General features: G+C 35.4%; 1 protein-coding gene across 1 annotated transcript in view; it reads right to left on the bottom strand.

The window, feature by feature from the left end:
• The window catches only part of ATPAF1 (ATP synthase mitochondrial F1 complex assembly factor 1), a 38,966-nt gene that overhangs the window by 13,016 nt on the left and 10,165 nt on the right, over window positions 1–15,785 (bottom strand). Inside the window, exon 4 of the mRNA XM_053693521.1 lies at window positions 10,919–10,981. Within this exon, the coding sequence (XP_053549496.1) occupies window positions 10,919–10,981 (63 nt within the window). The remainder of the gene's footprint in view (window positions 1–10,918; window positions 10,982–15,785) is intronic.

Genomic DNA, 15,785 nt, shown 5'->3' with positions numbered 1-15,785 from the left:
ATATTTGTGTATTTGTGTATGTATATTTGTGTATGTATATTTGTGTATGTATGTATGTATGTATATATATTTGTGTATGTATGTATGTATATTTGTGTATGTATTTATGTATGTATGTATGTATGTATATTTGTGTATGTATGTATGTATGTATGTATATTTGTGTATGTATGTATGTATGTATATTTGTGTATGTATGTATGTATATTTGTGTATGTATGTATGTATATTTGTGTATGTATGTATGTATATTTGTGTATGTATGTATATTTGTGTATGTATGTATGTATGAATGTATATTTGTGTATGTATATTTGTGTATGTATGTATGTATGAATATTTGTGTATGTATGTATGTATGAATATTTGTGTATGTATGTATGTATGTATATTTGTGTATGTATGTATGTATGTATGTATATTTGTGTATGTATATTTGTGTATTTATGTATATTTGTGTATGTATGTATATTTGTGTATGTATGTATATTTGTGTATGTATGTATGTATGAATATTTGTGTATGTATGTATGTATGAATATTTGTGTATGTATGTATGTATGTATGTATATTTGTGTATGTATGTATGTATGTATGTATGTATATTTGTGTATGTATGTATGAATATTTGTGTATGTATGTATGTATGAATATTTGTGTATGTATGTATGTATGTATTTGTGTATGTATGTATGTATGTATTTGTGTATGTATGAATGTATATTTGTGTATGTATGTATGTATGAATATTTGTGTATGTATGTATGTATGAATATTTGTGTATGTATGTATGAATATTTGTGTATGTATGTATGTATGTATGTATATTTGTGTATGTATGTATGTATATTTGTGTATGTATGTATGTATATTTGTGTATGTATGTATGTATATTTGTGTATGTATGTATGTATGTATGTATGTATGTATGTATATTTGTGTATGTATGTATGTATATTTGTGTATGTATGTATGTATGTATGTATGTATGTATATTTGTGTATGTATGTATGTATATTTGTGTATGTATGTATGTATGTATATTTGTGTATGTATGTATGTATGTATGTATGTATGTATATTTGTGTATGTATGTATGTATGTATATTTGTGTATGTATGTATGTATGTATGTATGTATATTTGTGTATGTATGTATGTATGTATGTATATTTGTGTATGTATGTATGTATATTTGTGTATATTTGTATGTATGTATATTTGTGTATATTTGTGTATTTATGTATGTATATTTGTGTATGTATGTATGTATGTATATTTGTGTATTTATGTATGTATATTTGTGTATTTATGTATGTATATTTGTGTATGTATGTATGTATGTATATTTGTGTATGTATGTATGTATGTATGTATATTTGTGTATGTATGTATGTATATTTGTGTATATTTGTGTATGTATGTATGTATGTATATTTGTGTATGTATGTATGTATGTATATTTGTGTATGTATGTATGTATGTATATTTGTGTATGTATGTATGTATGTATATTTGTGTATGTATGTATGTATGTATATTTGTGTATGTATGTATGTATGTATGTGTATTTGTGTATTTATGTATATTTGTGTATTTATGTATATTTGTGTATGTATGTATATTTGTGTATGTATGTATATTTGTGTATGTATGTATATTTGTGTATGTATGTATATTTGTGTATGTATGTATATTTGTGTATTTATGTATATTTGTGTATGTATGTATATTTGTGTATTTATGTATATTTGTGTATGTATGTATATTTGTGTATTTATGTATGTATATTTGTGTATGTATGTATATTTGTGTATGTATGTATGTATGTATATTTGTGTATGTATGTATATTTGTGTATGTATGTATGTATATTTGTGTATGTATGTATGTATGTATGTATGTATGTATGTATATTTGTGTATGTATGTATGTATATTTGTGTATGTATGTATATTTGTGTATATTTGTGTATGTATGTATGTATATTTGTGTATTTATGTATATTTGTGTATTTATGTATATTTGTGTATGTATGTATGTATGTATGTATATTTGTGTATGTATGTATATTTGTGTATGTATGTATGTATGTATATTTGTGTATGTATGTATGTATATTTGTGTATGTATGTATGTATATTTGTGTATGTATGTATGTATGTATGTATGTATATTTGTGTATTTATGTATGTATATTTGTGTATGTATGTATGTATGTATATTTGTGTATGTATGTATATTTGTGTATGTATGTATATTTGTGTATGTATGTATATTTGTGTATTTATGTATGTATATTTGTGTATGTATGTATGTATGTATATTTGTGTATGTATGTATGTATATTTGTGTATTTATGTATTTATGTATATTTGTGTATGTATGTATATTTGTGTATTTATGTATATTTGTGTATTTATGTATATTTGTGTATGTATGTATGTATATTTGTGTATTTATGTATATTTGTGTATGTATGTATGTATATTTGTGTATTTATGTATATTTGTGTATTTGTGTATATTTGTGTATGTATGTATATTTGTGTATGTATATTTGTGTATATTTGTGTGTGTATGTATGTATATTTGTGTATGTATGTATGTTTGTATATGTATGTATGTATGTATGTATATTTGTATATGTATGTATGTATGTATGTATGTATGTATATTTGTATATGTATGTATGTATGTATATTTGTGTATGTATGTATGTATATTTGTGTATTTATGTATATTTGTGTATTTATGTATATTTGTGTATATTTGTGTATTTATGTATGTATATTTGTGTATGTATGTATGTATATTTGTGTATTTATGTATATTTGTGTATTTATGTATGTATATTTGTGTATGTATGTATGTATATTTGTGTATGTATGTATGTATATTTGTGTATATTTGTGTATTTATGTATGTATATTTGTGTATTTATGTATGTATATATATTTGTGTATGTATGTATGTATGTATATTTGTGTATGTATGTATATTTGTGTATGTATGTATATTTGTGTATGTATGTATATTTGTGTATGTATGTATGTATGTATATTTGTGTATGTATGTATGTATATTTGTGTATATTTGTGTATTTATGTATGTATATTTGTGTATGTATGTATGTATATTTGTGTACAATATATAATAAAGATAGAAAAAATACCAGGGTATATAAGATTACCCTAGAACAGCAAGGGATAAATAAACGGCACACATAAAAGACTTTCAAAAATTTATTAATGATAAGTTCCCAAAATACACTTCAGTATATAGCAATATCTTATCTGTCAATTTCAGTCACCACTAAAGACAGCAAAATCTAAAACATTTAAAGTGCACTGAGACCTAATTCTTTCCCTATACTATAAATCTCAAAAAAAACATCATAAACAATCAGGGGTTAACCAGAAAACTTATGTTTATAACGAATTGTACATAGAATCTAATGTTTATAGGACATATATAGTAGGTAAGCAAAATACATGTTATATATATGGCTGCAGTCCAAACAGGGGTGAACTATATTGTATATAGAAAAGCGCTTTTTTCCTTTTTGGTATGTACCAGGGAATCTCCTCTTAAGGCAAATGGATATGCCGCAGTTAGTGCTGCTGTATAGGGAGTCTCTAGCAAGTATAATAATTCAGTTGGAAAACACAGCATATACTTAGCTTAAGTCCTCCGGTTTTTGTTGCTTCCACTTTTCTTCTGCTTGCAAGCACCTGTGATGATTGCTTGGCGTGTGACGTCAACAGACAGTGGGAGTGGTGTAGCGTCACCAGGGACTGTGAGTGGCTGTAAACGGAGGGATCCAGTTGAATCAATCTTTACGTTGTCAGTTTTGCCAAGAGCTTTGACAAAAGGCTGTATCACAATGTTGTATGTGTGTTCACCTATCGTATAGGCACATCTTCCATTGCACTCCAATAGCACACTCCTCAAACCACTTACTCCACTGTCGGAGTCACACCAGAAAAATTCGTAGCTCACTTGAAATGTACAGCTGCATGTATAGAGCCAAAATGTCTCTGAAGAAACATGAGATTCAGGGAATAGGTCTAGTCAGGTGCACTAGAAATTCTGGCCCACGGTACATTCGACAGGTACCTGGGTTCTCATAAACACATAGTGCCAACGCACGTTTCTCCCCCACCTCCAGTATGTGTTACAGGGGATCATCAGGGCATGTAGAGTCCTCAAAGGACTTCCTCTTTTATGCAGATATCTAATTGCTTACAGGTGTTTTTTTCCTTAAAGCTGTATCACTTTTAACCCTGTATCAAAAAGCCTGGTCCCCTCTCCCTCTCTGGTAGGATATCTCTTTTCCTTCCCTTGCCCCCCATAAGGGTCTCTTCCTTTTTCCCCTTCTGTTTTTCCTCCTCCTTCTGGAAAAACAGAAGGGGAAAAAGGAAGAGACCCTTATGGGGGGCAAGGGAAGGAAAAGAGATATCCTACCAGAGAGAAGAGAGGGAGAGGGGACCAGGCTCCACAGAGCAGGGGGAGGTACAGAGGGAGGGGATTACGCAGGGGCTTTTAAAAACCCCAATGGATGAGGAATTACAGATAGTAAACCTTTCCTCTTTTCCTCTAAACCTAGCTCATATCGAACTCCTTAAAAAAGGTATGTCCTTTTGCCCCAATACACCAATTGACAAGTTTGAGGTCATAAAAGACCTACATCTTTTTGCAAGAAAGATTGTCCTGTCTGTGATCATGAAATCTAAATCAGATAATAACTATATGTGCAACTGATCAAGTGGCCCTTAATGATTTAGAGTTACTTCTTGCTGAAAACCAAGCTGTTTTTGATGATGACACACAGAGAGAATCTTTGGTGGATAGAAAGTATGCCTTTAAACCAAAATCAACATACATGCCTTCACTTTCCCTAGTCCCAGCGGTTAATCTATTTGTAAAACAAATGGAGAGAGATATAGAAGATATATCGAGCCAACAAACTTTTGACAACCTAAAACCAAGGGAAAGAATAGCACTAAAAGAATTAAGTATGGCCAAAGGTTTGGTGATGAAGCCTGCCGATAAGGGCGGCAATTTGGTTTTACTTGATGAGCATCTATATGTGAATGAAGTTAAACGGCAGCTAAATAACAAAAAGCAATATGAAAAAATTGGTGGCAACCCTTTGGTCCATATCCAAAATTCCCTTTTTAAACTATTGAACGATGCAAGAAGCAAAGGGGTAATTACCCAAAATGAGTTTAAATTCCTATATCCTGAGCACCCAGTTATGCCTGTTTTTTATGTATTGCCAAAGCTACACAAAAATATGCAGTGCCCCCCGGGAAGGCCTATAGTCTCGGGAATAGGGAGTGCCACGGAAAAAATTGGGGAGTATGTTGATAAATACCTACGACCCTTTTTGCTAACCTTAACATCATATGTTAAAGACACAGCTGACCTGTTGAGAAAGTTGGATGGAGTAGAAGTGAATGAAAAGACCATTCTGGCATCTCTTGACGTAGAGGGCCTTTACTCCTCCATACCACATAAAATAGGCTTAGCAGCAATAAGGAGGTTCTTAGAAACTAGAGGACCAACAAATGCTGAACACACCGAATTTGTCTATTCTCTGTTAGAGTTTGTTTTGAAAAATAATATTTTTTCATTTGACGGACAGATCTTTCGCCAACTATGTGGGACAGCGATGGGGGCAGTTTGTGCCCCCACATATGCATGTCTACATCTGGGCCTTTGGGAATCAGAGATCTTTGAGTACTATTCAAGGATCTTTGAGGACAAAGTGCTACTATGGATTAGATATGTGGATGATGTTCTTGTCCTGTGGGATGGGACGGCAGAAGAATTCAATGAATTCGTTGCTGCCCTTAACCACAACGACAAGAACATCATCCTGACGTCAGAAACCAATAAAGTGGAACTAAATTTTCTAGATGTGACTTTGAAAAAAGAGGGAGTAAGAATAGTGACGGAAAACTACAGGAAAAAGAACGCAACTAATAATATCTTACATGCAGATAGCAGCCATCCGAACCACCTTAAAAAAGGGATCCCGTATGGCCAATTCCTCCGTCTGAGGAGAAACTGCTCCTCTCTTTCCAAGTTTGACACTCATGCAGCCCTAATGAAAGAGAGATTCCTAAAAAGTGGCTATTCCAATAAGTGCCTTAAGAAATCTCTCTGGAAAGCCAGAAATATGTCCAGGGATGATTTACTATATAGTAACAACTCTAAAAATGAAAATAGCAAGATTAGATTTATCTCTAATTTCAATAATCAATGGGAGAGTTTAAGGTCAGCTTTTAAGAAAAATTGGCACATCTTATCCCTTGATGAAAAAGTGAACAGTGTGATGGGGGATACCCCATTGTTGACGGCTAGAAAAGCACAGAGCTTAAAGGACAAATTGGTGAGGAGCCAATTTTCAAGGGGCCCCTCGGCCTCTGACTGGCTGAGAAAGGACAGAGGTATTAAGGGTAGCTTTCCATGTGGGCACTGTGTATACTGTGCCCACATGGATAGCACTAAACAATTCTCTGTCCAGGATGGAAAGATCTTTGATATAAGATTCTTTTTCAACTGCAAATCGTAAGGGGTGATATATCTTCTGCGGTGCTCCTGTCCGGTCTTCTATGTTGGAAAAACGAAAAGATTGGTGAAGGACCGAGTACAGGAGCACAGAGACGATATTCTCCACTCCAGAGAAACTAACGTTGCTAGGAATTTTTGTAATGTACATATGATAAATTTCAATGAATCTACATTTTTATTAATAGATAAAGGCATCACAAATGGACGTGGTGGCAATAATGATAGGGTCCTCCTGCAAAAAGAGGCGAAATGGATCTACAGACTGGGAACTAGGTTCCCAAAAGGTTTAAATGATAAGCTTGAATTTGTCCACTTTTTATAAATTTTCATTCTTTTTAAATATAATAAACATCTGTTTGAAGTGTGCGCCAGGATAGAGAGTAATTTCTATCTCTCTTCTGTTGTGTAATTGAAAGTATTGGGGGTAACCAGGAATTAGGTTGAACCAACATATATGTAGCTATTACTTTCTAACACAATTTTGAGTTTTGAGAGGCTTTTTGATACAGGGTTAAAAGTGATACAGCTTTAAGGTGTTGCAAGGATACTTGGGAAAAAAACACCTGTAAGCAATTAGATATCTGCATAAAAGAGGAAGTCCTTTGAGGACTCTACATGCCCTGATGATCCCCTGTAACACATACTGGAGGTGGGGGAGAAACGTGCGTTGGCACTATGTGTTTATGAGAACCCAGGTACCTGTCGAATGTACCGTGGGCCAGAATTTCTAGTGCACCTGACTAGACCTATTCCCTGAATCTCATGTTTCTTCAGAGACATTTTGGCTCTATACATGCAGCTGTACATTTCAAGTGAGCTACGAATTTTTCTGGTGTGACTCCGACAGTGGAGTAAGTGGTTTGAGGAGTGTGCTATTGGAGTGCAATGGAAGATGTGCCTATACGATAGGTGAACACACATACAACATTGTGATACAGCCTTTTGTCAAAGCTCTTGGCAAAACTGACAACGTAAAGATTGATTCAACTGGATCCCTCCGTTTACAGCCACTCACAGTCCCTGGTGACGCTACACCACTCCCACTGTCTGTTGACGTCACACGCCAAGCAATCATCACAGGTGCTTGCAAGCAGAAGAAAAGTGGAAGCAACAAAAACCGGAGGACTTAAGCTAAGTATATGCTGTGTTTTCCAACTGAATTATTATACTTGCTAGAGACTCCCTATACAGCAGCACTAACTGCGGCATATCCATTTGCCTTAAGAGGAGATTCCCTGGTACATACCAAAAAGGAAAAAAGCGCTTTTCTATATACAATATAGTTCACCCCTGTTTGGACTGCAGCCATATATATAACATGTATTTTGCTTACCTACTATATATGTCCTATAAACATTAGATTCTATGTACAATTCGTTATAAACATAAGTTTTCTGGTTAACCCCTGATTGTTTATGATGTTTTTTCTGAGAGTTATAGTATAGGGAAAGAATTAGGTCTCAGTGCACTTTAAATGTTTTAGATTTTGCTGTCTTTAGTGGTGACTGAAATTGACAGATAAGATATTGCTATATACTGAAGTGTATTTTGGGAACTTATCATTAATAAATTTTTGAAAGTCTTTTATGTGTGCTGTTTATTTATCCCTTGCTGTTCTAGGGTAATCTTATATACCCTGGTATTTTTTCTATCTTTATTATATATTGTATATTTACTATAAGGGTGGCACCATTTAGAGCAAATTAGCAATATTACCTACTCTCTCACACCCCCTACATTTGATGTATATTTGTGTATTTATGTATATTTGTGTATGTATGTATGTATATTTGTGTATATTTGTGTATTTATGTATATTTGTGTATGTATATTTGTGTATATTTGTGTATGTATATTTGTGTATATTTGTGTATGTATGTATGTATATTTGTGTATGTATGTATGTATGTATATTTGTGTATGTATGTATGTATGTATATTTGTGTATGTATGTATATTTGTGTATATTTGTGTATTTATGTATGTATATTTGTGTATGTATGTATGTATATTTGTGTATATTTGTGTATGTATGTATGTATGTATATTTGTGTATGTATGTATGTATATTTGTGTATTTATGTATATTTGTGTATTTATGTATATTTGTGTATTTATGTATATTTGTGTATTTATGTATATTTGTGTATTTATGTATATTTGTGTATTTATGTATGTATTTGTGTATTTATGTATATTTGTGTATTTATGTATGTATTTGTGTATGTATGTATGTATGTATGTATATTTGTGTATGTATGTATATTTGTGTATATTTGTGTATGTATGTATGTATATTTGTGTATGTATGTATGTATATTTGTGTATGTATGTATGTATATTTGTGTATGTATGTATGTATATTTGTGTATGTATGTATGTATATTTGTGTATGTATGTATTTATGTATGCATATTTGTGTATGTATGTATGTATATTTGTGTATGTATTTATGTATGTATGTATGTATGTATGTATGTATGTATATTTGTGTATGTATGTATGTATATATATATTTGTGTATGTATGTATGTATGTATATTTGTGTATGTATGTATGTATATATATATTTGTGTATGTATGTATGTATGTATATTTGTGTATGTATGTATGTATGTATGTATATTTGTGTATGTATGTATGTATGTATATATATATTTGTGTATGTATGTATATATATATTTGTGTATGTATGTATGTATATTTGTGTATTTATGTATGTATATTTGTGTATTTGTGTAAATATGTTGGAAAAAATGGCCCTGATAGATTTGCTCGACACAGAGTTGCCACAAACCTTCAATTAATAAAAAGAGTAATATCTGCGAAGCACAATAAAGTGAATCGCAATAAAATAAGGTATGCCTGTACTTTTTAACCCATGTGATTACCTTGTATCTAAGCCTCTGCAGACTGCCCCTTATCTCAGTTCTTTTGACAGACATGGATTTTAGCCAATCAGTGCTGACTCATACATAACTCCATGGGAGTGAGCTCCATGTTATCTATATGGCACACATGAACCAACGTTGTCAAGCTGTGAAAAAAGCTGCACTGAGATAAGTGGCAGTCTTCAAGGGCTTAGAAATTAGCATATGAGCCTACCTAGGTTTAGCTTTCAACAAAGATTATCAAGAAAACAAAGTAAATTTGATGATAGAAGTAAACTAAAAAAAAAAAAGTCTACTCAAATTACACACTACAGGTATTTGTCAGATGATTTTTTTTTTACTTTCTTTTCTCTTTAATGCTGCTATGTATTGGTTACACCTGTCAAGAATAATGGGAGTTCACTACTAGAGAATCAATAAAGTACATGAAAATATATAGAGCGAGATTTATCAAGCGCAACGAGAATTCTCCGGGTTATTCTCCTATGGGTTCTCCTCAGCTCACCTTTACAGAAATGCACATGTGCACTCAAGATTATCCCCAAAAAAATGGGGGGTGATTTTTTGCGCTTCTCCATTGGCGAGCTGAAGAGGTGTAAAGATAAATTTCTCCAGTCAGATTAGTATCTGCGTCTTATTTATCAATGAAAATAAGCATCTATTCTCCATGTAAGCCGCATATGAACCAATAGCAATTTGTAAGCAGCCCCACTAATAGCTTTGTTAATGCCCCTCTTCAAAAAACAGTAATGGAAGAAAATAGATCCGTTTTAATTATTTTGCGATTTTATGTTTGCTCTTCTTTTTATCTATTGTTTTTCTGCCCTTTTTATATATATTTTTCGCTCCAATATACATTATTATTGCGCTTCGCTATATATTATTTTTGCACTATGTTGAGCCCTTTTTTTATAGCATCGCTTCTACAACTGGTAGAGAATAGATTTCTAAAGCTCCGCAGTTATGTCTTTTGCAGGAGAACGGTCAGTCTGCTATAGGAGAAAACAAATGATACATTTGTAACAAGTCAAATTAATGAGGCGTGCTATAGGAAATATGACTAAAAGAATCTAATTTAACCCTTTTTGGCGCACCTGTACGCCAAGGAGAACAGGAACAAAGTAGGAGAATTTTACAGTCAAACTTGCCCAATTTTAGGTGCATTTTTCCTTTTTAATAAAAAGGGTAATTTATTCATGTGCACATTTTACGGGCAAATATAGGAGAATAGCAATGATAAATCTTGCCCATAAAGCACAGTAAGAGGGGGGGACATTTTTTTATTTTTTCACAACGCTGTACACAATGTTCTAAAATAATTTCAGTGGGATAAATTCAGCCCCTGTTGGTCCCCAATAAAATTTCTTCTCAGAGGAGCCAATTACAGCAAAATTCAAAATAAACAGCATTTGCAACTAGTTGTTGTGAATACAAAATGTTATGTTACCTCTATAATATCACATGCACTCTTGTCTTTTATCAGCTCTAGATTCAGGATAGAGTCCAGTGTCTGCAAACAGGAAAAAGATAGCAAATTCATTAACTAGCGCTGTCATACAAAGCTGTGATTTATCTGCTACAGAGCAGAGGGCACGAGGCGGTAACATTATAAAAGGAAGTTCATTTCTAGGGTACAGATGAATTATGACTTTATTGCTGGCTTGATATGCAAAACCTAGTAAAAATGAGAATGCATTTCAGTTTAATTTAGAAGCTTTCGTACAATACAACACACATGTCCAGATCTCTAGCCTGTCTTAATTGCCCTCAATAGAAAAAGGACCAGACTAAAGCAAACGTGAAACATTTATGTGAATCGCTGCAGACACTTAGGAGAAGCTTTGTTTTCTTTGTTTAAACTGTGGTAATTTAATATCTGTTTGTGGGAATAATTAGGAATTTTTCATTTATCTGAAACGAGGCTTGGAGTGTAATATTAACAGTAAAAAACATAATTTATGCTTACCTGATAAATTTATTTCTCTTGTAGTGTATCCAGTCCACGGATCATCCATTACTTATGGAATATATATTCTCCTTCCCAACAGGAAGCTGCAAGAGTCCACCCACAGCAAAGCTGCTATATAGCTCCTCCCCTAACTGCCATATTCAGTCATTCGACCGAAAACATGCAGAGAAAGGAAAAACCATAGGGTGCAGTGGTGACTGTAGTTCAAATGAAAAAATTACCTGCCTTAAAGTGACAGGGCAGGCCGTGGACTGGATACACTACAAGAGAAATAAATTTATCAGGTAAGCATAAATTATGTTTTCTCTTGTTAAGTGTATCCAGTCCACGGATCATCCCTTACTTATGGAATACCAATACCAAAGCTAAAGTACACGGATGATGGGAGGGACAAGGCAGGTACTTAAACGGAAGTTACCACTGCCTGTAAAAAACCCTTTCTCCCAAAAATAGCCTCCGAAGAAGCAAGGTATCAAATTTGTTAAATTTGAAAAGTATGAAGCGCAGACCAAGACTCCGTCTTGTAAATCTGTTCAACAGAAGCCACATTTAAAAAAGGCCCAAGTGAAAACCACAGCTCTAGTAGAAAAAGCTGTAATCCCTTCAGGAGGCTGCTGTCCAGCAGTCTCATAAGCTAAATGAATTATGCTTTTTAACCAAAAAGACAGAGAGGCTGCTGAAGTCTTTTGACCTCTCCTCTGTCCAGAATAGACAACAAACAAGGTGAACGTTTGATGAAAACTGTAGTAGCTTGTAAGTAAAACTTTAAAGCACAAACCACGTCCAATATTGTGTAATAGACGTTCCTTCTTTGAGGAAGGATTAGGATACAAGCATGGAACAACTATCTCTTGAGTGATGTACTTGTTAGATACCACCTTAGGAAAAAACCCAGGTTGGTACGCAGGACTACCTTATCCGTACGAAGGACCAGATAAGGAGAATCACATTGTAACACAGATAACTTGGAGACTCTACGAGTCGAGGAATTAGCTACCCAAAAGGAACTTTCCAAGATAAAGATTGATATCTATGGAACAAAAAAGGTTCAAACGGAACTTCTTGAAGAACCTTAAGAATCAGGTTTAAGCTCCATGGCGGAGCAACAGTTTTAAACACAGGCTTGGATCTAACCAAAGCCTGACCAAATGCCTGAACGTCTAGAATACCTGCCAGACGCTTGTGCAAAAAAATAGACAGAGTAAAAATCTGTCCCCTTTTAAGGAATTAGCTGACAACCCTTTTCTCAAAAACATCTTGGAGAAAAGAAAATATCCTGGGAATCCAGACTTTACTCCATGAGTAACCCTTGGATTCATAACAATCAGATATTTACACCATATCTATGTTCAATTTTCCTAGAGACAGGCTTTCATGTCTGTATTAAGGTATCAATGACTGACTCGGAGAAGCCATGCTTTGATAACATCAAGCGTTCAGTTTCCAGGCAGTCCATCTCAGATTGATTCTATTTAGATGGTTGAAAGGACCCTGAGGTAGAGGGACCTGTCTCAGAAGCAGAGACCGTGATGGAAAGGATGACATGTCCACCAGATCTGCATACCAGGTCCTGCGTGGCTACGCAGGCGCTGTCAAAAACACCAAAGCCCTCTCCTGCTTGGTCTTGACCTCCGGAGGAAATCCCACTCCCCCGGAAGAAAAGTCTGACGACTTAGAAAATCCACCTCCCAGTTCTCAACACCTGGGATATGGATAGCTGATAGACAAGAGTGAGTCTCTGTCCAGTGAATTATTGTAAGACTTCTAACATCGCTAGGGAACTTCTGTTCCCCCTTGATGGCTGATGTAAGCCACAGTCTTGTATATTGTCCGACTGAGTATGATGTACCCCAGAGTTGCTAACTGAGGCCAAGTCTGAAGAGCATGGAATATCACTCCCAGTTCCAGAATATTTATTAGAAGGAGGGTCTCCTCCTAAGTCCACTATCCCTGAGCCTTCAGGGAGTTCCAGACTGCATCCCAACCTAAAAGGCTGGCATCTATTGTAACAATTGTCCCATCTGACCTGCGGAAGGTCATACCCTTGGACAGATGGACCCGACATAGTCACCAGAGAAGAGAATCTCTGGTCTCTTGGTCCAGGTTTAACAGGGGGACAAATCTGTGTAATCCCCGTTCCTCTGACTGAGCATGCATAGTTGCAGCGGTCTGAAATGTAGACGTGCAAACGGTACTATGTCCCTTGCCGCTACCATTAAGCCGATTTCATTCATGTACTGAGCCACCGAAGGGCGCGGATGGGATGAAAAAACACGGCAGAAATTTAGAAACTTTCACAACCTGGACTCCGTCAGGTAAATTTTCATTTCTACAGAATCTATCAGAGTCCCTAGGAGGGAAACCCTTGAGATTGGGGATAGAGAACTCTTTCCTTGTTCACTTTCCACCCATGTGATCTCAGAAATGCCAGTACTACGTCCGTATGAGACTGGGCAATTTGGATGTTTGACGCCTGTATCAGGATGTCGTCTAAATAAGGGGCCACTTCTATGCCCCGCGGTCTAAGGACCGCCAAAGCGACCCCAGAACCTCTATAAAGATTCTTGGGGCTGTAGATATCCCAAAGGAAAGAGCTACAAACTGGTAATGCCTGTCTAGAAAGGCAAACCTGAAAAACGATGGTGATCTTTATGCATCACAATGTGAGGATAAGCATCCTTCAAATCCATTGTAGTCCTCTATTGACTCTCCTGGATCATAGTTAAGATGGTACGAATAGTTTCCATCTTAAATGACGGAATTCTGAGGAATTTGTTTAAGATCTTTAGATCCAAAATAGGTCTGAAGGTTCCCTCTCCTTGGGAACCACAAACAGATTTGAGTAAAAACTCTGTCCCTGTTCCTCTCTTGGAACTGGATGGATCTCGTACACAATGTAAGAATGCCTCCTTCTTTATCTGGTTTGCAGATAATTGTGAAAAGCGAAATCTCCCCTTTTTTGGGGGGGGAATCTTTGAAATCCAGAAGATATCTCTGGGATATAAATTCCAATGCCTAGGGATCCTGGGCATCTCTTGCCCACGCCTGGGCAAAGAATGAAAGTCTGCCCCCTATAGGATCCGTTACCGGATAGGGGTCCGTTCCTTCATGCTGCCTTAGAGGCAGCAGCAGGCTCCTTGGCCTGCTTATCTTTGTTCCAGGTCTGATTGTCTCCAGACCGCCTTGGACTGAGCAAAAATTCCCTCTTGTTTTGCCTTAGAGGAAGAGGATGCCACACCTGCCCTGAAGTTTTTAAAAGGTACGAACATTAGACTTTTTTTTTTTTTTTTTGCCCTTGATTTAGACCTATCCTGAGGAAGGGCATGACCTTTTCCTCCAGTGATATAAGCAATAATCTCCTTCAAACCAGGCCCGAATAGGGTCTGCCCCTTGAAGGGAAGTTAAGTAGCTTATTTATTAAAGTCACGACAGCTGACCATGATATAAGCCATAGCGCTCTGCGCGCCAGTATAGTAAAAAAACAGAATTCTTAGCCGTTAGTCTAGTCAAATGAACAAGGCATCAGAAAACAAAGGAATTGGCTAGCATAAGCTTGTCAAATATATTCATCCAATGGAGTCGCTTAACTGTAAAGCCTCATCAAGAGACTCAACCCAGAACGCCGCAGCAGCAGTGACAGAAGCAATGTATGCAAGGGGCTGCAGGATAAAACCCTGTTGAATAAACATTTTTTATCCATTGGATCTAAAAAGCACAACTGTCCTCGTCAGAGGTAGTGGTACGCTTAGCTAGAGTAGAAACTCTTCTCTCCACCTTAGGAACTGTCTGCCAGAAGTCCCGTGTGGTGGTAACTATTAGAAAACATTCTTCTAAAAAATAGGGGGGGAAGAGAACGGCACACCTGGTCTATCCCATTCCTTATTAAAAATTTTTTAGTAAACCTCTTTAGGTATTGGAAAAACATCAGTACACACCGGCACTGCATATTATTTATCCAGGCTACACAATTTCTCTGGCCCTGCGATTGTACACATTCATTCAGAGCAGCCAAAGCCTCCCTGAGCAACAAGTGGAGGTTCTCAAGCATAAATTTTAAATGTAGAAATATCAGAATCAGGTTAAATCATCTTCCCTGAGTCAAAAAAAATCACCCACAGACTAAGCATATTGTGAGGTAGTATCATACATGGTTCTTAAAGCGTCTGTATGCTCTGTATCTACCCCCAGAGCTAACTGCTTTCCTTTAATTTCAGGTAGTCTGACTAATACTGCTGCCAGAATATTATTCACCACCTTTGCCATGTCTTGTAAAATAAACGCTATGGGCGCCCTTGATGTACTTGGCGCCATTTGAGCGTGAGTCCCTGAAGCGGGAGTCGAAGGG

The sequence above is a fragment of the Bombina bombina genome, chromosome 10 (assembly GCF_027579735.1).
Source record: "Bombina bombina isolate aBomBom1 chromosome 10, aBomBom1.pri, whole genome shotgun sequence".
Lineage (NCBI taxonomy): Eukaryota > Metazoa > Chordata > Amphibia > Anura > Bombinatoridae > Bombina > Bombina bombina.
The sequence above is the reverse complement of the archived record's forward strand: the minus strand, read 5'-3'. Positions and strand labels throughout refer to the sequence as shown.